The sequence below is a fragment of the Vulpes lagopus genome, chromosome 5 (assembly GCF_018345385.1).
Source record: "Vulpes lagopus strain Blue_001 chromosome 5, ASM1834538v1, whole genome shotgun sequence".
NCBI lineage: Eukaryota > Metazoa > Chordata > Mammalia > Carnivora > Canidae > Vulpes > Vulpes lagopus.
The window spans coordinates 98737692-98760792 of NC_054828.1; the positions used below are offsets into that span (position 1 = coordinate 98737692).

Consider the following 23101-nt stretch of genomic DNA (forward strand, 5'->3'; position numbering starts at 1 on the left):
TTTATTTACTTATTCATGAGAGACACAGAGAGAGAGGCAGAGACATAGGCAGAGGGTGAAGCGGGCTCCCTACTGGGAGCCCAATGTGGGACTCCATCCCAGGACCCCTGGGAACATGACCTGAACCAAAGGCAGAAGCTCAACCACTGAGCATCCAGGCACCCTCAAGTCTGAGATTTAGATAATGTAAATATCAAAGATTAGTTATGTGGAAGGGTGGGGGCAGGTAAACCTTAGATAGAACAAAGTTCTAGAGGAGGACAACGATCTTGGCCAGAATCAGGAAAACAGGTGTTATGTGCTGACAGGTGTCCCCTCAAAATTAATATTTTGAAGTATTAACTGCAAGGACCTCCGAGTGTGACTGTGTTTGGAAAGGGGCTTCTAAAGAGGTAGTTAAAATGAGGTCACTGGATGGGCCCTAATCCAATATGACTGGTGTCCTCACAAGAGGAGGCAATTAGGACACAGACACACACAGAGGGAAGACCATGTGAAGATGCAGGGGGGGCAATCATTTACAAGCCAAAGGAGAGAGGCCTACTCTGCTGACACCTTGATCTTGGACTTCTAGCATCCAGAACCATGAAAAAATAAATTTCTGTTGTTTAAGCCACCCAGTGTGTGGTACTTTGTCATGGCTGCCCTGGAAAACCAACACAACCAGGAAATTTCTCAACTCATTGTTAATTTGATTATGTTAAAGCAAACACTTCTTTCCTAAAGTTCTGAATGGAGACTTAAAGACTCTCACAAAATTAAGAAATCAATAAAAAATTCTTTATACTTTAAATGTGCTATCCACCCCTTATAAAAAATCATAAACCAAACTGACAAACAAAACACCCACTAGAGTGAAGAAAAGGGGAATTTCAAGTTCAGTGATCACCTTTTTTGCTTCTTTTAACAAAATCCTTGACAAACTCTTAGCTTGCACAAACATATTAAAAATTCTAAAGAAATAAAGTATAATATGAACAGGTTTTTAAATGATTTTCTCCTTGACACACATGTCTTCCAGATAAAACCCTGAATTAACAAATTGGTTTATAAAGTCTGACCTCAAGTATAAAATATATACAACAAACTATTAATTTAAACAGTATTCCTATAATTTCTTAAGAAAATCAGAGAGAAACCAGGAAATTCTAGCTTTATTTAATGTTCTTAATGTCTCTAGTTAAAAAAATTATTTATAAAGATGTATAAATTAACAATAGGCCAACAATCAATTGCTGCAGAAAGGCCACTGGGAGAGAAAAATAATGTTCATTAATTTTATTGGTAAAAAGACACATTTTAAAGATCTGGTTTAAAAAGTTGAAATCTAAAGACTTGTGATGAAGATTAAAATGTTACAAACTTAATTCATTAAACAAATTAAAATAATTTAAAATTTTAAACCAAATTGATTTAATGCTCCCTGTAAAGAAAAACTAGTACATTGTTCTATGATTTAGGGTTTAAAATGTGGCTTCATGTCTTTTTCCTGATTTTTCCAATGTAAATACAAACTATAAATATGGTATTTTAGTTCATATATAATTTTTTTTCTCCAAAGAGGTTAAAATGGCTGGAACTACTCACACCCTTCACCTTTGTAGGTCAATCGGTGTCATGATCTCAACTAACATTTAAGCATCCATAAACCTAAACATCGGCTAGAACCACGTGGCATGATTTAAACTGTTGTGGTTTAAAAAGTTAGATCTTGGGATCCCTGGGTGGCGCAGCGGTTTGGCGTCTGCCCTTGGCCCAGGGCGCGATCCTGGAGACCCGGGATCGAATCCCACGTCGGGCTCCCGGTGCATGGAGCCTGCTTTTCCCTCTGCCTATGTCTCTGCCTCTCTCTCTCTCTCTCTCTCTCTCTCTCTCTCTCTCTGTGTGTGTGTGTGTGTGTGTGACGATCATAAATAAATAAATAAAAAATTAAAAAAAAAATAAAAATAAAAATAAATAAAAAATAAAAAATAAAAAGTTAGATCTTCATCAATCATCTTGTGTAAATCTTACACAATATTATAAATCACAAGGTCCTGTAGAGTTGCCCACTTCAACGTGTGGTAACAGCAAGCAGAGTTTTCTTCTCTGACAAATCCTTAGTGTCAGCAATATGGTTTTTAAAGTGTATTTCCTAAAATTACTAATTGAGTTGGGGGCATTGCATGAATGAATGTTGAGAAAAATAGTCAACAACCTGGATTTACCTAAGACTTTCAAAGAAGTTAAAATGTCATGTCCCTATGTATAAATAGATTTGTTCTTCAGGGCACTCAAATTAACATATTATGCAACAATTGTCTCACATTATGCTATAAAAACTAAAGTTTTCAAGCTTTAATCACACTGGCATTTAAGCATATTCATTGGTATGACTATCTGTGTATGTGTCTATGATAACGTATATTTTAGTTAATAGATGAAATTCAGAACAGGTTCATCATGCTCTTCATGTGAGGCACAGAAGGCTGGTCCTTGCCATCTCTGTCTTCTGCTCAGGGATCTGGATTTGCAGCCCTTGCCCACGGAGATTCTCTTATTTCTCACAAGTCTGCAACACTTATACTGACTTTCATTATCTCTTGGATGACTGTGGACCACTGTAAAGACACGAAGCTTTTCACTTTTGGAGGAGATATAATGTCAGCTGGTCCACACATTTCCCTTGTTATGATTGTTCTTGGCCAGCATGAAAACATTCTATAGCACAGCGGGTTTGAGCCATGCCTCATTGTCAGGTTCCTCTGCTCCCTTTTGTCACTGACCAGCCTCCTTCGGTAACACTTACGGATCTCACCCTGTACAAGATCACAACCCACATTCAGAAAAGAACCTCTACAGACGGGCAGGTGGTGGTGGTGGTGTCTGGTATCCAGATCGTCATTGGCACTCTCCAGGAAGTTGTGGGGTAGCATTAAAAAGCTCCTCCTTCCTCTTGCTCATGTAATTCATAGAGTGATACATCCAAACAAGTAGGGGTGTCAGGAGAACTTGGATGTGTTTGGTATGCTCCATATTTATCCTATACAACCGAACAGTTTGTTTAAGAGCTACCCTACTTACAGCCCAGAACATGGAAGAAGCTGACAAGACAAAAAAGCTGTTCATCCTCCCACTTGAGAGATGACTATCAAAAGTTAGATGGACCCCATCAACCAAAAAACATTCGTATGAGTATTTCCTGGGGACTATGTATATCTTTTCTAGATGAGCCGGAGATACCCAAGTATATGGGCCTTCTCATGCATGACAAAGACTCCTAAAAGTTCCCATCTCTAGGTTTAGAACATCTGACCTTTTGCTACTAATCTAGGAATTAACTTTACAGAAGGAACTGCAAAGAAAGCTCATAAAGCCCTAAAGATTCACCAACACCTTCAGAGTCCCAATTGTCTAGAAGCAACAGAGGTACTAAAAAATCACCAAAGGGGAATTCTCAAAAACAGAGGGGCTGAAGTTTGGGAACACCTGGACTAGAGTGACCAGCCACAGTACCCTGGTTCTTGAAGTGGGACATCCAAGGAGACTCAAGTGCCACCCTCTCCTCTAAGTACTAGAGCAGTGGTCTTCAAATAGTGGTCCCTGGTTCTGTTCTTGTGTTCCCCACCCTTTGTGGGATAAGTGCTGAATATAAAAACTTGTCAAACAATTGCCAGGATCATGTTCACTGATTCTAATAATGAAAAGATGGGACTTGGGTTTTACACTTTTTAATTTCATTTTTCTGAGTATTTAATTTTTGCTGTATTTTACCAAAGGGACAGTCTATGACAGGTGAGAAATTAAGAAGCTTCACTACACACAACTCAGGAAGCACCACGTTCAGGGGTTGCCCAGGGCACCAGCTGCCCTTCCCCACCACCGGCAGAACCCTAACCTTGACATGCTCAATGGCATAGGCAACCACCACCAGTCCTTAACAGGGGTCACCAGCCTGGCTCCCGACCAGACACTCAGAGCCATTATGTTGAGCAGGGTGGCTGAGGAGACACGGTTCAGGGCTCAATGGAAGGTGCTTGTCAAATCCTGCTAATTCAAGAGGGCAAAGGTGGTCTTCTATCCCAGATCCCAAATTCACACTGGAAGATGTGAGCACCACCCACTGACCAGTGCCTTACTGTACATTTCTCTTTGTTCTTTTTTTTTTTACATAGGTTCCAGAGACCTGCTGTCATCTCTTTCTCCCACGGGCATGGAGTCCTCATTAGGCCTATGGCTCTGCAGGACTAGTTTGAGAGTCCTTGTCTCAGGTAAATTTACATCCTGTAGAACCTACCACTCCCCTGGGGTCTGTTCCCATCTAGATTCTTCTGGAAACGGATGAAACAAGGTCATGCTACAATTTGGGATGTATTTTAGTCACTTCACATCTTTCCATATTGACATATCATCTTTACAGTCGTTCTTAATGTCACCAAGATTTCCCATTATGTGACTATCAGAATCTGGGGCGGTTTAACACAAAGCACAGGTCTGAGAATCAGAGAGCCTCGACCACTTTGCAGCTGTGTGGCCTTGGGCAAATCACTTAACCTCTTCCAGTCTCAGTTTCCATACTGATAAATGAGGATGACAAAAATCCCACCTCAGTGATCACATATACACCGTGTGCTGAAAACATTCATGGCAATGGCTCACACATGCTAAACATGCCACAGATATGAAGTGCCATTCATAATAGCTACCCACCACTAACACCTGAATTTCAGGTTACTTTCAACTTTTTGCTTTCAAATATTGAATGCGATATAGATGTTCATTTCCACAGCTCTCTTCTATTTTAGATGATTTCCTTAAGGCAGGATCAGCAGTGGAACGACTGTGACAAGGTAAGAGCTTTGGGATGGTTCCTTACACATTGACAACTCGTATGGGGACAGCCCTGTCGGAACACAGCGTGAAGACCCAAGTTCCACTGAATTGCTGCCAGCAGGGAGCACCAGCATACATTTTTATTTGCAAACTTAAAAAATAATATACTGTTGTTTTATGAATCACCCTCAGGAGTCACCCATTTTTTAACATACAGCAAAGAGGAATGTCAGAGGCCAAGGCTTCTTACCCACGTGCCCCTTCTGTCCCTCGTCGGAGATCCTCAAAAGGAGCTCCAGGTGGGGACTGCTGATGTGTGGCATCACGATCTTGGCCAGCCGCTTCCACTGGGCCTCTGTCACCACAAACTCTGTGCCCACCTTGACTTTCAGAATGTTGAAAGCCTCTATCATTTTGCGACGTTTCAGGTATGCCAGTTTGAGAATCTCATTCTTTAAAAAACAGAATTGTGGGTTTTTTAAAAAATAGGATTGTGGGTTTTTGAAAGAGAAAGATCCAAGAAAGCCTTGTTTCTTTCCCCTAAATGTTTCAGGGTATTTGACAAGCCAAAGAGAAGGCACCAATGGGTCTATGAAGCAAGGTATACAATCCCTCCCCGGCTGCAGGTATGCATAGCTAACCCGTCTGCATAAACAAAACTCATCTTACCAAGTTGAAATGAGGGAGTCTGTGAAGGATAATCTGTGTGGTGAGAAACAGAGCAGCAGGAGGCAGACTGATCCCAACTCCACTCTGCCCAGGAGGAAGGGAGATTCCAGAAAGGAAGGAAATCGGGTGTGCTGCTGAGACACAGGGAGAACCCAGAAAGGGAGAAGATAGAGCTGCCATTAAGTCAGTCAAGAAAGACAAGAGGGGGAGGAGAAAAGTGGGGGAAGTGAAACCAGGCTAGAAGTGGTCCGGAAGGAAGAGGTCCAGGGCAGGAAGAACAGCTGGCCTGCCTAGAGCTGCCATCTGGCCGGAGCTTCGGGAATCTTCCCGAAGAGAGAATAGGCTGGGTGGCCCTCCTCAGGTTATGTCAGCCACCTGATGCTCACTCCTACTGCTCACTGTAAGCCTGTTACCCAATAACATCTTCACTTAATTGATTATGTGGCTAGACTGTGACTTTTTAAAGGGTGTGGGCTGTGTCTTAATCGTCTTTGACTTCTCAGAGCTTTGAATGGTGCTGGGCACCTAAAGCACATTTAAGACATTTGCTGATGGATCCCTGTTGCAGAGGATTACCCAAAGAAACGTTTCCTTGGGGTTGGGGGTGGGGGTGGGGGCTAGAGCAACACTTCTGTCCAGCAGCGGCAAAGAGGAGAGGCACACAGCCTCTGTGACAGCCTCTTTCCACCCAGAGGGAGGAAGTCGGGATAGGAAGGTCCCTGGAGGCCTGGTGTCTGAGGCAGGGGTAGCCCAAGGCCCCACAGTGCATAGACTCATCAGGGCCCAGACAGGTCAGACATCTTCAAAGGCCAATTGGGCCAAATCTCAGGCTCAGCCCTACCATCTGTTTCTCCTTAGCCGCAAACTATTGAAGTTCTCCCTGACTTTCTTCTTGTTCTCTGGTGGCAGCAGCCCTATGCAATGAAAAACTCAGGACAGAATGAAAAGGATCATGAGCCAAAAGGCAAAGTCTTCCCTTAAGGAAAATCATTTTTTGATGAAAAGCCTATCTGTGCAGCTAGTCTTGCAATATGAAAAAACAACCAAGGAGAGAGGTGTGCAGGGGTGACATGGCTGAGGTATCCTGGTGGATTCTGGGCTGGAAATAAAACATACTCCACTCCGAGTACTCAGAAGCTTCTGCCCACCCAACACCTCCAGGAATTCTCCAGACATAAATCAAACAGGCAGGTACCAGGGCAGGAACTGTTGGCTTTAAGAAGTTTCTGCTTCTGCTGGAGAGGGGAAAAGGAGTTGGGAGCTTGCAGAATATCCCAACCCCCATTCTTAGGAAAAACACTTCAAGGAGCCATGAGCAACTTCATGCCTTAAGAGCAAGGAGTAAAGCAAGAGCCCTGTCACTGCCCACAATGTCCAGACTCACTGTTAGACCCATGACTAGACTGGTAAAGAGCTGACCCACCTAGCAGAATAGAGCAAGACACTGAATAAGTCTTCAGATTGGCCAAAGCAAAATGAAAAAGGACACTTTCAAATATTGACCACATGCATTTGCCAGCCTCCCCGCCTGTGGACCCAGCCCAGATGCCCAGTCCCCCGACCCCCACCCGCCCTTTCACTCATATATGGTACCTTTAAGTGCTTCCTGTAATTGTTGTAGACCACAGCCAAAAAGACGGACATGAAGATGTAGGTATTGATGATGATGTAGGTGATGAAGTACAGAGAGTACCACCGACTGAAGTTATAGGCAGGCATCCTAGAAGGAAAGAATGATATTGCATGGTTTTTCATAGCTTAGGTCCCCAGCACATAAAAGGCTGGCCTCAGGTGCCATCCTGGATGGACAATCCACATGCACAAGGCATAGCAAAACCTTCTCTCACTCTCACTGCCCTGTATATGCTGCATCATTATCCGCTATCCAATGGGGCCACAGACCCATCACCAGCCCTAACGCTAACTAGCTGACTCAGAACTTGCCTTCTGAATTTCTTAGTGCCTTATAGAGTTGGCATCTAGGACCCTGGAGATTCCCTGATCCCATTCCCTCCCTTCACAATGAGAAAACTGAAGCCTAGAAAGGACACAGACTTGCCCAGAACTCTCAAAGCAGTGTGGCTTGGGCTTCTACTCAAGGCTCTTCAGGGACACTAGGGTGCTCTGCTGGGGGGCCCAATAATTTTCTATCCACTCTAGGACAGTGAGAAGGAAAGGGGCACCATAATAATAGCACCAGGATGAGAGGCATAAATCAGGATGTGTGCTTACTCCACCTTTAATGGAAATCATATTTTAAATGGGGGGGGGGGAGCACTGCTGGCAGGGTTTGAGGGAAAGATCCAAGAGAAAACCCTTGGCCAGAACTGTACCTTGCCTGTGTTTTGTCTGAACCAGGCTCAAGAGTGAGCAACAACCCAGAACAACGTGATGATCCCACATAGAACTAGATGACAAGGATACCTGGGTGGCTCAGTGGTTGAGTGTCTGCCTTTGGCTCAGGACGTGATTCCAGGATCCTGGGATCAAGTCCTGCATCGGGCTCCCCGCAAGGAACCTAATTTTCCCTCTGCCTATGTCTCTGCCTCTCTCTCTGTGTCTTTCATTAATAAATAAAATCTTAAAAAAAAAAAAAAGAAAAGAAAAGAACTAGATGACAGAAAACCTGCACCTGTCCCAAAGAGCAGTACAGCATGATTTGGGACTGACATTTGTGGTTAGAGTTCCGTAGTGCTGTTTAATAATTTCACTTCCACAAACAGGGCTAATCCATAATACAAAGGACATTAGGGAAAGAAAAAAAAAAAACAACCCCACATAATGTTTTCCTCCTAAGTAAAGTCCGCCTGTGTGGAGAAATTGGCATTTTGGGGAGGAAGCAACAACTGTGAATCTTTACATTTCTTTCTCGCTTCCTTTAACCAGAGAAGCACACCAATGCTTAGGAGGTCAAGCCATGACTCTTTCATACAGATGTCTTACTACTTAAATTTAAGACTCAAAAAAGTCCCGGAATAGAAAGTGGGCTCAAATATTTGAGTTGTGTCTCAAGAAATGTTTTCTGTTGCTTTCAGGGTTTTTTTTTTAATCCCCTAAATTCAGTTTTAAATAAAGAGGGTAGGTAGGCTATCATTAGTGTAAACATTTCACATTCCTTGAAAATTTTTATAATGAATATGAATACATAGAAAAATCACTATTTCGCCTTTCTCAGGCCTGCTGGTGTTAGCAGACAGCCGTCTTTAACTAAGTGAAGTCTGTCCTGGTAGCAAATGTCCATGAACGTGAGCTGGGATGGACGTACATGACATCGGGGCTATTCGCAGTAGTGACCAGCACGTAGAGTTCAAACGCTATCTCCAGGATATCTGTGAAGTAGGGCAAGCCTTCCACTGTTTTAAGACTCCTAAGGAGGAACCAAAAACACAGAGTGAGGAACTCACACACATAAATAAAGTTGTGGTTTCTGATGCATTTTTCCCCTTTCAAGAGCACTCCTGGAGGGTCTGAATGAGGAAGACTCCTGTGACAAACTCTGCCACCATCAGGCTGAACCCACACAGGAGAGAATTCACAGGCAGAAACTTCCAAAGCAGTGTGCTCACCTAACCCCAAAAAGCTTCAAGGCCATAAGGGAGAAGATTAGCACGCTGAACATAAACAAGAGGAAGACGTAGAGGATATCGGGCAGAGTGTTCCGGATGCTTCTGAAAGTTCTTCGGATCTGTGGAGATGAAATTTAATTTCAGGTACAAGAAATCAGCTAATTTTCTGCAAAAACAAAAACAAACCCTTGCATATCCTTAAGGTATATCCTTACCTGACGGCTTTCAGGGAAGTTAATTAGGAAGACTGGCCTTAGGGCCCTGGACCACCGAATGCTGTGGATACTAACGGCTTCCAGGGAACCATAGATAATCAAATCGATTAAGGTCAGCTGTAAGAGACACAGGACAAAACCGTCAGTGTCACACTGCTAGAGGACACACACAGGAAGTGACAGTGTGGATGCGCGTTCGCTGACCCAGAAGGAAGGTCACTAATGCAAGTTTCATAAAAAGTATAATTCTAATTTTGTAATAGAAGATTAATAATTGCTGTCATTTGTGTATTTATTATGTGCCATGGAGTATAAAAAGCACCTCCCATAATTATTCTCTGTTATCCTTACCACACCTCTGAGGTGGGCACTATCCCTGGATAGAGACCCCTGAGGCGCAAAGAGGGTGAGCATGTGGCCCTGGCCACATAGCTAGGAAGGGGCAGAACTGACAGTGGAACCCATGGAGTTTGACATCAGAGCCCATGCAGTTATCTGCACTGTTACATGCTTCCACACTACATCCTAATTAACTAACTTTTCTTCAATTTGACATATGAAAGAGAGGTTATGTTGCCTAGCAACAGAGGTAGAAAAATCCAGAACACAGAAAACCCTTACTGATCCTTATTGCCTGGGTTTGTGATCACCTGAGAACAGGGCAAAAGAAGAACCTAGTGTGTTCTAGGAAAATGTAAGTAAAAAATAATAATCTACCACCATCAAAGTGTTTGTTGAGCAAGGCACAGAGGCCCCAGTAAGATCCAACACAGGGTGAGAGACAGGACACAGACATAGGAGGAGGCTAGCTGTGCTGGGCACCGACCAGAGGGAACCCAGTGTGCCTGTCCCAGGGGAGCGGGGACAGGCTCCTGTTCCCTTGGGACAGGCAATCACCAAACATTATGGCGTTAGAGGAGGCTACATGGGTAGGCACTCCTTGATGCAATCTTAAAGCAAAGATAGTTTGAAAAGTATAAAACTCAAATAAGTCAAGAGCCACAGCAATAAGACATAGTAAAGGGACTCTCAGGGAGGAACAGTCCTGGTGTGTCTGGGAAGCAGAGGGCCCTGTGGGGTGCGGTCAGATGAAGCAGGAAGTGATGAGGATTAGTGGCAGGTGGCTTTGAGGGCCAGGCTAAAAGGGTAAGTCTTATTCCCAGGACCAGGAGAATCCTGGAAGTCTTTCAAATGAGGGCATCAAAGGCAAAGGAGTGAGATGCCAGGGAACAGATGATGGACAAACCCAGATAGGGCAAGAGTGCATTCTCATTCGATTCACTCCATCCGTGCATTTACAGAGTGTGTCTTAGTGTATGGTGTCCTTCTAGTTCTGGAGAGAGAGCAAAGAGCTTAGTGAGCAGTGCTTGCCCTCACGAGCACTCATTCCAGTAAGAAAGAACAGTCCCAATGATAAATATGCTCTGCAGCAGGTGGTAGTCTGTGCTCTGGAGAACACCCGGGTGTGGCAAAGGGCTGAGGGTGCACTCAGCAGCCTGAAGCAGCCCCACTGTGCACGGAGGGTGTGGGAAGGGGTGGGTGGAAGACACGAGAGGACGAGAGAGCCTGGGCTGTGACAAGGACTTTGGCTTTTCTACAATGTGAGATTGAAGGCATTGGAAGATTCAAAGCAGGGAAGCACCGTGATCTGACTTAAATTTTTAGAGTGCCTATGTGCCCACAGTATCTTAAGCATTGGGCTAGGAGTTTTAGGAGATACAGAGGTACATCAGACCCTGGCCTAGGAGGGGGCCAAGCAGCAGATGAGGTTGTGAAAGAACACCCTCTTTTGGGAGGAGATTAGCAGGAGCATCTGCCTCTATCTTATATATTCAGGATTTTTTGGATTGTTCTTTCTTCCAAAAATAACCTCCTTCTCCCACTTCCCCTCTCCATCTTCTGCCATTCTGCATCGGGCAGCATGGATGGCATTGTAGACCAAACCCAAGCCTGTGGTCACAGGTACCCCTCCCAGACTGAGTGTGCCACAAATATTTTAATAAATATTTCTAAAAATAAGAAAAGCACAGATAGATAGTCTATATATTCTGAGGGCTCAGCAGATGCGTGAAGGGAGATCAAAACAAATGTTAAGAGCAAGGTGAGAAGAGGCCGTGGGTATTTCAGGCACAAGAGCCACCGCAGCCTGAGGAGGGGTGAATGGTACGTGCGTAGGGTGGCAGGCGACTCAGGCTGGCTAGAGTGAAGAGGCCTCTGTGAACAAATTTGCAGGATTGGAGGCACTGAATTGTCTGTTGGAGCTCACAGACATTTTTGAGTGTGAGAGGGAAATGATCGAAGATGTGCTTCTGGAGAATTAATCCAGCTGCGGTATCTCAAATGGATTATCAGCCAGGGAACTGAGGTTGAGGTGACCGTGGCAGTTCCCAAAAGGGGTGGCCAGGGCCTGGACCACATTGTGGGAACAGAATGGCATGCAACAAAGAGACAATGTGTGGCCACCTCAGAGACTACTGCAATAGTCCAAGCAGGGAGGATGGACACGGGGCAACAGGCGTTGCGAGGGTCTCTGGGGAGGCCAGATGCAAGAAAGAAAAGGGAATCTTGACTAAGAGGACTAGGAACTGGGTGTCAGGACCTAAGGCACAAACAGCTAGGGGAGCGCTGGAGTCAAAGACAGTGGGTCTCATCCCACTAGGTTTGTGTTGACACGCAGATGTAGAAACTGCTAGCAAGCAGTTGGCCACAGACAAAAGAAACTCGGAGGCGAAATGGGTAACAGCTACAGCATGGGGACCCCTACCTATCAGTGTTTGTGGAAGCTCTGAGAACAGATGGCTTAGAGGCCTGCAGGCTGAGCCAGGGGTTAATTGGAAAGAACCATGGTTCAGGCAGGCTGGCTGCTTTGCCATATGCTAACTCTCAAGTACCTTTATCTAATCACTGAAGGGGCCTCCCTGGGGATTACGTACAGCCCTCTGGGCATAACTGCCTAACATATATCCTCCCAGATTGCCCTGTGAATGTTGTACACCTTCTCTCCTTTTTCTTCTTAACCAAGATGAGATTCAGCTCTATTGTAACTTGTTCTTTTGACCTAATGAATGATAAGCACCTCCCCTTGGGAACAGACACAGGATGTTACTTCAGCACTATTTTAAAGGGCTGAGTGGATGTGTCACCTTTTCTTTAACATGTATCTGTCAGGAAATGGAGTTGTTTCCAATTTTTCGGTATTATGAACAGTTCAGCCATGACCACTCTTGTGGCTATATCTTTGATCACATCCTCCTTTCCTAAAGATAAATTCCCAGGAATGGAATACACATTGAAGGCTTCTGAAAGGAACTGCAGAAGAGCCTTCCAGAAAGACAGCTTATTCGTCCCTTCAGTAGAGTGTAAGAGGTTCTTTTTTCTCGCAGTTTTGCTCACACCACTTCATAGACAAACACATGGTGTTTTAATTGCTGTCTTAATATATTTTTCTTAAGTAATGAAATTATACATCTTTTTCATATTTACCATTATTTACTTTTTCTTCTACAAGATGCCTTCCTCTATTTTCAGCATTATTGGAGTTTCTTTCTTTTCCCCCCTTCAATTTGGAAGTGCTCTTGCTACCTTCAATTACAGCATTCACACTGTCATATTTTGCCTTATTTGCTTCACAGTTGGGGTTCACTTGTACTTGTGCTAGTGGTGTTTGCTGTGCCAAAGTCTGTCACTGTTGCTTTAACCAAGTCAAATCTACTCCACCTCTTCTCTTCATAGTTTCTGCCTTTGATCACAAACTCTTCAGGGCACTATAATGATCACTCACCACTATGGTTACCATGATGCAGATGTTTTTCGTATCCTTCCAGAAAACCATCTGGGGAGTGACTTTTGCAAAATGTACAAGTCTCCCAAAGAAGGCAGTCAGACAGAGCACTTCTGCTATTGAGGTAGCCTGCATGCAGAAAACGGAGAAGAAACACAGCCCCCAGCCATGGGGAGTTTCAGCTTTAGCTCTCTTGTAACTGCCCCAGACCCCAGCCACCTTGATGCCACCCTCTGAGAATCAGCGTGTCCCTTAATCCCACTGATGGTTGCAGCCAAATTCTTTGCTGGTTGGGATGGTTTCTTCCTCTTAAAAGGAAACCTGCCTTTGAGCCATGAATCCCATGACCCAACAGGCAGGGCTTCCTGGGAGGGGCTTAATCAGTAGGCAAGGGACTCAGAAAGCATTTCCCCAGAAAAAGGAGGCCAGGGACGATAGAAACAGCCATGTTCTGTGTTCTCCAATCCCCATGCTCATATTTAGAGTAGGCATCTAGACATTCAGCTTTTCTAATACTAGAGTACTCCCCAAAGATGGGATTTGAAATATGGGTCGTTCTTAGCCATCTCTGCCACTGCTGCCCTCTGCCTGTGTGTGGTTGGTTAGAGCAAACAACAGAGGCCATTGAGCCCCAGTGTCAAGTCCTCACTGTCTCCTCCATAGGTTACGGGACACCAGCTCCAAAATCCCTACAGCCAGCCAGATGGGCAGCCTGTAACCGCAGCACATGCTGTCTTGTGATTGCCTTGAGGCAGTAAGTCCTCCCTAGCCAGGGCACTTATCTCCATCACGGGGAGAGGAGGGTGGCACATCAGGAAGAGATAGGGAAAGGGCAATCTGGCAGAGACTGGGAAGACAGAAAGGTCTGGGGTGAGGGCTGGAGGAATGGATTCCCTAAGGGACAGGAAGAAAGGGGCAGACTCTGGGCCACTACAGCTCCACTTTGTCCAACTCTGTGTTTGATAGTCACTGGGCTACAAGTTTTCTATTCAGAGATTCCATCAATTGTGGCATCTTAATCATACGGAAGTGGGTTACACCATCACTTTGGTGGCCCTGCATGAACCATGCTTCCAGTTTTCAGCCCTCTGGGTGATGGTCCTCCCGTGGTGACTCAGGACTCCAGTATCTGAGAGGCTTTAGCCAACAAGAACATCAGTAAGTGTGATGCAGACCCAGTTAGTCCTTCCCTAGCAAGGCCTGCTCTGGACTCAATGAGCCTTCCCTGGGGTTGTCTTCTCAGCCCCTTGCCTCTCTTGCCGAGGCCTCACCCTTCTGTTTGTTAGTGGTTACGCACAGCTTTGGGCTGCCTGAGCTCAGAGTGCTTGTAGACCACGATGCTCCTTCTTGGATTCCCCCCATCCAAGAGAAGCCTAAGCCACATGCAGCAGCTGTGCAAAAGAGAGCAGGTCACTCTGGGCCACCACTCTACCCAGGCAAACTCCCAGCTGATGGCCAGCAGCACCTGTCAGCTGCCTGCAATCAACAGAGCTTCCAGTTATCCACCACCCCAGCTAATAACACACGAACAGAAAATCTGCCCACTTAGGCCCAGTTACCCACAGAATCATGGGAGGCAATAAAAGCCTGCTCTTTAGGGCTAGATGTCAATGAACTTTATCTGTTAAAGGACCAGACAGTAAATATTCTGTCAGAAGGACTTTACAAGTCCTTCTGTCTATGTTATAACTACTCTCAGAGGCAGGACAGCACCAAGTCGGGAATTAACATGAGTAGATCATCAATTTATCACTTAGACTGATTTAGAATAGTTGGTTAATTTGATGTATTACTCAAAATCATATGTGATCAGCTACTAACCACCAATAAATACTCTAGTGATTTAGGACTATGGAAAAAGCTGGAAATGTGACAAGCACAAGAAGTTGCATATTCCACCATATCATGACATTATCTACTTGCCACTTAATAGATATGTTTTGAAAATATAATTTGTCTGGGGCCCCTGGGTAGTTCAGTGGGTTAAGTGTTTGCCTTCAGCTCAGGTCATGATCCCAGAGTCCTGGGATCGAGCCCCATGCTGGGCTCCCTGCTCAGCGGGGAGTCTGCTTCTCCTTCTCCGTCTGCCTGCTGCTCCACCTCCCCCTTTTTAAAAAATTTAAATAAAAAATTTTAAAAATAGAAAATATCATGTGTCTATCCAATTTAACTTCTACTCCTTTGAAAATGCCCTATGACTGAAGCATCAGCTCAATGGGTAGGGAGAATTATTCCAATCCCCAGCAATAAAAATAAAACCATGTTCATATTTATTGGAATCGGGGCGGGAAGGGGGGATGAAGAGGAATGGGACCCAGCTCAGCAATGGCAAAGTCTGGGTAGCCATTTTGGTCTTAATGCTTACCAAGAAAGGCAGTGGAAACAGCGCAGGTTCTTCAAACAGGGCGAGAGAAAGGTCTACACAAATAAAGAAGTAGATGGCTACTTGCATTGTCCAGTGGTTATAAAAATAGTAAAGTCTGAAGACGAAAAGAATAAAGATGTTTATAATCAAGGAGCAGGAATTGAACAGCATTCAAGCTTCCCACGAAGACTTGGTAGATAAAATACAAACTATGGCTCTGGCCACATTTCCTTTAAATTCTAGGGAGCAAGAGACAGTGCTGCATTGAGCACATTACAAAACACTAACAGAAAAAAATCAACATATTATCATCTCTCATAGCACAGTCTCTTAACAGTTTCAAGCTAGGATTAGTACCTTCCTTATGGTGATTGTGACAATAATAAGAGAATACTTTTAGAGGACTTTGAACAGTGACCAGTACAGAGCAAACCCTCAGTTAAAGTGACCTATCATTATGCGGCATGGTAGCCTAACCAATTTTAAAATGTGCATCATCCCATCTCAACATGATAGACTCAGAGAGATCTCGAAGTCACACAGTTCTCTTCCTGGGGGTGGGGGACAGTCTCCCCAAACTGCTCGAAGCTTCCAGGAATGAAGCGTTCATTGCTTTTGGAGGCACTGGAGCTGAGCCCTGATGATAAGAAATGATTTCTTTTATTTTGAGCCAAATCTTTGCTCTTAGTTCAACCTTTAGGGGGGAGAGAGAAAAGGTGCAATTCTTATGAAAAGAACAAATGTATGGATTACGTCCCAAGGGAACAGAAAAAAAAAAGAATAAAGCTTTTCATTTAGATGGCTCGAAGAGGACAAACCATGTCTAAGAGGAAAAGATGATATGTGTTTTACTTTGGATGTCCTATCTCCTGTTCTGGATGTTCTCATTTACTCATTTATCTGTCTTTAATGTATTTATTGAATGCTTTTCTGTGTGTGAGGTACCATGCTCTTATAACTTAAAAAAACAAACATTAAATTTTAGGATTCTATCCAAATCTATGTGCCATACCCTAGAGACCTCTCAAAATGTTTGTGTAGACAACGTCTTCTGCCTTCTGTTTGGGTTTCACTTCAAGTAGTAAAGGACAGTTTGCTCTATGTGACAGTTTAACACTTTAATTACCTGATGGCCCGAGGAGATGTTTCAAATGGAACATTTCTGTTGTACTGGGCATCAGAAACATAGGCAGCTGCTAAGAGAAGGTCTTCGTCCTCCGTGGGAGAAAGTAAGGAGAGAATATTAGAATAGGAAAGGACACTTCTCTTTTTCATACGTAAGTACAAAAAGAAACTCGACCCCCATCTCCCTCCCATCCCACTCTTGCCAGAGGTAATCAAGCACTGGAACCCTGCAGTGAGGCTGGACACAGGCATGCTTAACGTTCTTGAATTCAAACATAGACTCTCAGAAGAGGAAGAAATGAAAACAAGAAAGCACCAAATAGTATACATGTGCTTAAATGGTATATTCATACACTACACACACCCATATATAGAAACACAAAGTTATATTTAGAGTACTTGATGGGTGATTAGAGTTTTTTTGTTTTTGTTTTTTTTTATTCATAGAGACACACACAGAGAGAGAGGCAGAGACACAGGCAGAGGGAGAAGCAGGCTTCATGCAGGGAACCCGACGTGGGACTCCATCCCGGGTCTCCAGGATCACACCCCAGGCTGCAGGCGGCACTAAACCACTGAGCCACCAGGGCTGCCTGATTAGACTGTTTTTCAAGGGTAATTTTGACACATGCATTATTGCCTTGCTTGATGAGTTTTGAAGCTAACTTCTTCTTAAGGTATGACCCCACTCTATACATACACATAATTTAAAAATAATAAAATTGTCTTTGTATGATACAATATATTCTGGACATTTTTTTTCATGACAGTACATATACACCTACCCCATTCTTTTTTAACAAATGCTTGTTCCTTTGTAGCAGTGGCTCCTTTTTTTTTTCTATTTTGAACACAATTACATTTAATATTTAAAAATACATATTACACACATGCATATCTTTATGCCATATGAATGTTTTTGTGGGATTGAGTTGAACTTGTGAATGAAAGGTATTTGCATTTTTTATTTTGATAGATACTACCAAATTGTTCCCCCCAAAGTTACAGCTTTGATATAACTCTAAATGGTACATGAGCATCATGTTTTCTTGCTTCTCACCAACATTCATAGAGTTGAAAATGATTTATAATCAATCAGCCAAAGGAGCATCTTGAGATCTGACTTTACATCTCCTCATGACCAGTACAGTTGAGCCCCATTTGTGATGACTCACACTTGATTCTGTATAAATAAGATTTAAAAAACCACACACACACACACACACGCAGACTAGCTATTTAGACCATCCTATGTACTTCAGGAGAGAAACAATCTGATTATCTATTCAATTACCAGAGTTACCTCCTCAAAACATAGACCATCTTCCTGTCTGAGTTGGAATCGAAATCCATCGCTGCTCAAGCAAGTCAATTTTGCAAACACATCTAGTATGCAGACAGGTCAAAGGATTCGAAACTTTATACAAATATATAAAAATACATATTTGTAGGGGCACCTGGGTGGCTCAGTGGTTGAGCATCGACCTTTGGCTCAGGTCGTGATCCCGGGGGATCAAGTTCCGCATCGGGTTCCCCACAGAGAGCCTGCTTCTCCATCTGTCTATGTCTAAGCCTCTTTCTCTCTGTGTCTCCCATAAATAAATAAATAAAATCATTTTTAAAATTTAAAATAAAAAATACATACTTGTAGACACAGTAGAACTGCATTTCCTAAATTTATTTCATATTGCAACACTTTAAAAAAAGTAAATTATATTGCATTAAAAATCACAAGCATCAGTTAATTACTAAGATATGTCTTTTAACAGATCTTTCACTAAAGATATATGTTTACATGGCAAATAAGCACATGAAAAGATGCTCAATATCATTAGTCATTAGGGAAATACATATTTAAACCACAATGAGATACCACTTCATATTGAGTACAATGACTAAAACTAAAGACTGACCACACCAAGTGTTGCCAAGGTTGTGAAGCAACTAGAACTCTTACACGTTGTTGGTAGGATTGGACAATGGTGCATTTACTTTGGAAAACAGTTTGGTGGCTTCTTGGCCATTCCAGTTCCCAAGTATTTACCAAAGAGAGAGAAAGAAAGCATAGGTCTATACGAAGACTTTACATCCAATCCAAAAATGTGGCTTATGTTAGAACATCATTCCAAAGATCGTAAACAAATGTTCATAGCAGCTTAGTAGTCAAAAACCAGAAGCAAATGTCCACAAAGAGGTGTATGGATAAACAAATGTGGTGTATGTGTACTATGAAAGCTTACTCAGCAATAAAAGGGAATGAATTACTGATAAACACAACCAAATGGATGAATCTCAAAATAATTTTGCTGAGTGAAAGAAGCTAACTCCTGTCCCCCACCAAAAATACCTACTATATATGAGTATATAAAACCCTAGTATATGCAAACTAATCTATAGTGGCAGAAACCAGATAAGTTGCCTGGGGACAGGGAGAAGGGGATGGGAAAAGGGATGGGCTGGAAACAGCCATGAGGAAATTTGTAGGTGTGACAGATATGTCCATTACCTTGAGTGTGGTATTAATATCACAAGTTTATTCATATACCAAGACTCATCAAACTGCACACTTTAAATAAGTGTAGTTTATATCAATTATAGTTCAATAAAACTGTTAAAAATTGGCCAAAAAAGAAAAATAAACATTTTGATTAAAAATAGATGTGGAGCAACAATCTCAAAGATGAATTAACTGTTATAAGAACGAACCCATCACCTCTTGAGTTTTATGCCATCTCAGAGCTGGTATAACAATCCTTAAAGGCAGATTATTAAAAACTAAGAAGCACTAGGGCACCTGGGTGACTCATTTGTTTAAGCATCTGACTCTTGAGTTTGGCTCAGGTCACGGTCTCAGGATCATGGGATGGAGCCCCTCATTGGGCTCCACACTCAGTGTAGAGTCTGCTTGAGATTCCCCCTCTCCCTCTGCCCCTCCTCCTCGATTGTGCTATAAATAAATAAATAAATAAATAAATAAATAAATAAAATCTTTAAAAACTAAGAGGCACCATATAAATGTGTTAAACACTTGTCACACATTTTTCTTTTACATATTTAAAAAATATTTCAGTAGGCAATCTATTAATACCAAGTATTTTTCCATTGAATATCCCAAACACTGAGGAACTCTAGAGTTCGCCAGGATATACTTAGAAATCTGTTTTAGGTAGAAATGGCTAGTATCAACAAGAGCTTTTTTTTTTTTAATGAACGCACACTAATTTTTTAAAATGCTCACCAGCAATTCCTCGGCGAGCCATACCCTGGGGGTTAGGACATCACCTCAGACATCACCAGGCTCCCCATACTGAATGATATAAGCACCATGGCACCTCTTCCAACTCCCTCCTCGCCATCTGAACTCATGCCTGTTACGTTCAAATATGCTGATATTTTCAACCACAGCAATACCTTTGCAATATTTCCAAGCTTTCCCATTCTTAGCTATTGCATTTTTGACACCTCTTTTAAAATCTCATCTGCTCTGTCTTCTGCTTCTACTTTCTTCCCTCTCTCCATCCTATTTGTTTGCAACTTCTAAGGTGCCTGCCCCTCTTTGCATGGGAAGAAGTTCTCTCAACAAGCAAACTTACTGTAATGAGCTTTCTCACTAGTACTAAGGCCATTTGGATCTTCCCATAAAACAAATCATTTTCATCCAACTCAAGAATGTGGCTTGTGTTAGACATGCTGTTTCAAAACTGCATACTTCAAGTTTCCATGCGAACTGTGTCTTACCATGAAAACAAGCAAAGACTGAAAAGCAGTATTCCCCCAGATGTAGCTTATAGATGGCTTTGCACCTCGAAATAGTTGCCGTGGCCCTGAGGAGGCACCAATGCCTGCCTGAGTAGCAGTTCTGAACTCCCACAGCACATACCACCACCTCCAAAGCTTTGTTCCAAAAGATCCCGTTGCCCAGACCAACTGCATCAGAACCTCAAGAAGTGAGACCCAGGATGAATCAGTGAAGTTCCCAACATGCAGGTAAGATGCAAAATCACTGGTCTCACTGCTTCTTGTATGCTTTGTTTTTTGTTTTTTATTTTTTTAAAGATTTTATTTATTTATTCATGAGACACACACACACACACACACACACACACACACAGAGGCAGAGACATAGGCAGAGGAGGAAGCAGGCCCCATGCAGGGAGCCTGATGTGGGACTCGATCCCAGGTCTCCAGGATCACGTCCTGGGCTGAAGGCAGCGCTAAACCGCTGAGCCACCCGGGCTGCCTTGTTTTTTGTTTTTTAAATATTTTATTTATTTATTCATCAGAGAGAGAGAGAGAAAGAAAGAGAGGCAGAGACACAGGCAGAGAGAGAAGTAGGCTCCATGCAGGGAGCCCAACATGGGACTCGATCCCGGATTTCCAGGATCACGCTAAACCGCTGAGCCACCCGGGCTGCCCAGCTTCTTGTATGCTTTGTATTCTCATGGCACTAGGGCAATAACTGACTTCTCTGGATTTTCCTTCTCTCCTCTTCTAGCTGTGACATTTTCTTTCCTCTCCCCAAGATTGGAAAATGTATTTAAGATTTTTGGGTTTTTCTCCTCCAACCTGCTCAATCCTGGGAAACTTCATTCTGAGGAAAGGTGAATAACTTAGAATTCCTTAAGCACAGCAGGGGAGAGAATGATCATTTCCAGAAGTCTTAGTAGTGAGCTAGGAAGTTCCTCCCCAAAGCCCCCAGTGTAGGAACAAACAATGGGAAGCTCCAGACACCTTTAAGTCAGACAAGAACCTTGACAAAGTTGTGGCTAGAATGGCTTTGAAAAAAAGCCAGTGTGTTTTGTTTCAATATATAAGAAAATTAACCTAACTAACCATAAGCTAAGGTAAAAAGAAGTTACCATAAATGTTAAGGAATATTCTCTCCCATCTCAGTTTTTCCCTCTAACAGTATATCTTCAGTCCGCGTCATCCTGCCTCCCTTCCTTCCCCCCACTGGTTATGGGCACACTGATGCCTGGAATGGAGCTGATCCCTGCTTTCCCACGCAACCTCCATTCAAAAGCTTCTAGTGACTTCTCTTTGCCAGGAGTGCCTGAAGAATCAAATGTAAAACTCCTGGCTTGGCATTGAGGGACTCCACGATCTCCCCTCTCTCCAACTTTGTCTCCCTTATTTCCCTCCGTAGCCTCTTCTCCAGCCAAAACTAGTGCATGCATTGTCCACTGTCCCACTGCCAACCCCACTTCCATGCCTGATCTCTTGCTCACCTAAAACCTGGAGTACCCTTTCTAGAACTTTCCTTCATTGGGGACCCACATCAAATCTCACTTCCTCCGTGAAGACTGGCAATACCAGCAGCTTCCAAATCAAAAAGGAAAGACTGCCAAAAGAAGCTGGAGTTATAAAGTATACTGTGGGCATTTCACATAAAAAAAAAAAAAGGCTAGCTGCTGAGGGTAAGCTGGGGCATAGCAGCCATGGTGAGACAGTGAGAGAACAGGGTGGCAGTTAGCTGTTAGTATGAACACCTCATGTCCCTCTGTGCAGAGAGACCAACAACCTGCAGGCCAAGGGCAGCCTAAAGATGTGTTTTGTTTGGCCCTGAGAGTGCTTTATGGATGCTGGCTACTAATACAAATTTTTTAAAAAACTGGAGCTTACACAAAAATGTGAAACTTCTGGTTTCTCTTTGAAAGGTCATAACATCTGGCAATGCTGAGTTCTGTTTCAATATGCTTTTGCTACCCACCCTGATATTCAGGTCACCTGAATAAACACTCATTATTTTTTCAAATTCTGTGAGTCAGCCAAGCAGTCCTTCTGGTCTAGGCCAACGTAACTGATCTGTGTGGTCATCTGGAGGAGATGGCCTAGGACAGCTGCACTCACATGTCTTGGCCATGTGTACCATGCAACGGGCTAGCCAGGGCTCTTCCAGATGCTGGTGGTCAAAGGGTTCCAAGAAGCATCAGGAGAGTAAGCACCAATGCTCGAGTATTTTTCATGTCTCTGCTTGTGTCACATTGGCTAACATCCCACTGGCCAAAGCAAGTCTCATGGTCGGGGTCTCAAGGGCTAGAGAAATTGACTCCATCTCCTGATGTAAGGAATTGCAAAGGCTCATTGCAAATGAGGTTGTAGCCAGGATGGGAAGAGTCTGTGGCCATTTTTGCAATCTCTGATAGCCCCTGTAGCTATAACCAACTGGAGGTGGATAACCAAGATCTTCTTCAGGCAAAAGACATGCCCTCTATGTCACCACAAGCCCCACTTTCCTCTCCAGCTGAGTCATTCTCACCTAGGCCACTGGTTTTATGCCCCTCCCTGGCCCCTGTGGGCACTTCAGCTTATGACCACCTGATTTTTAAAATTTATTTATTAATTAGAGACAGAGAGAGGCAGAGACATAGGCAGAGGGAGAAGCAGGCTGCCCGCCAGGAGCCCAAATCAGGACTCCATCCCAGAACCTTGGAATCATGACCTGAGCCAAAGGCAGATAGATGCTCAGCCACTGAGGTGTCCCTGACTACCTGATTTAACTAATACTCTCCCAAGCCTTCCTGGTTACTCCATTTTCCTCTTGCAAAAAAACTTCTCTGCAAATCAC

The 23101-nt window shown here is 43.4% G+C and overlaps 1 protein-coding gene across 1 annotated transcript in view; it reads right to left on the reverse strand.

Moving 5' to 3' along the window:
• Positions 1-23101, reverse strand: part of LOC121492103 (two pore calcium channel protein 1-like) — a 40886-nt gene that overhangs the window by 15635 nt on the left and 2150 nt on the right. The window contains 8 exon segments of the mRNA XM_041757411.1: positions 5063-5264; positions 7075-7201; positions 8747-8848; positions 9048-9166; positions 9263-9379; positions 13044-13172; positions 15409-15523; positions 16535-16623. Coding sequence (XP_041613345.1) covers positions 5063-5264; positions 7075-7201; positions 8747-8848; positions 9048-9166; positions 9263-9379; positions 13044-13172; positions 15409-15523; positions 16535-16623 — 1000 coding nt within the window.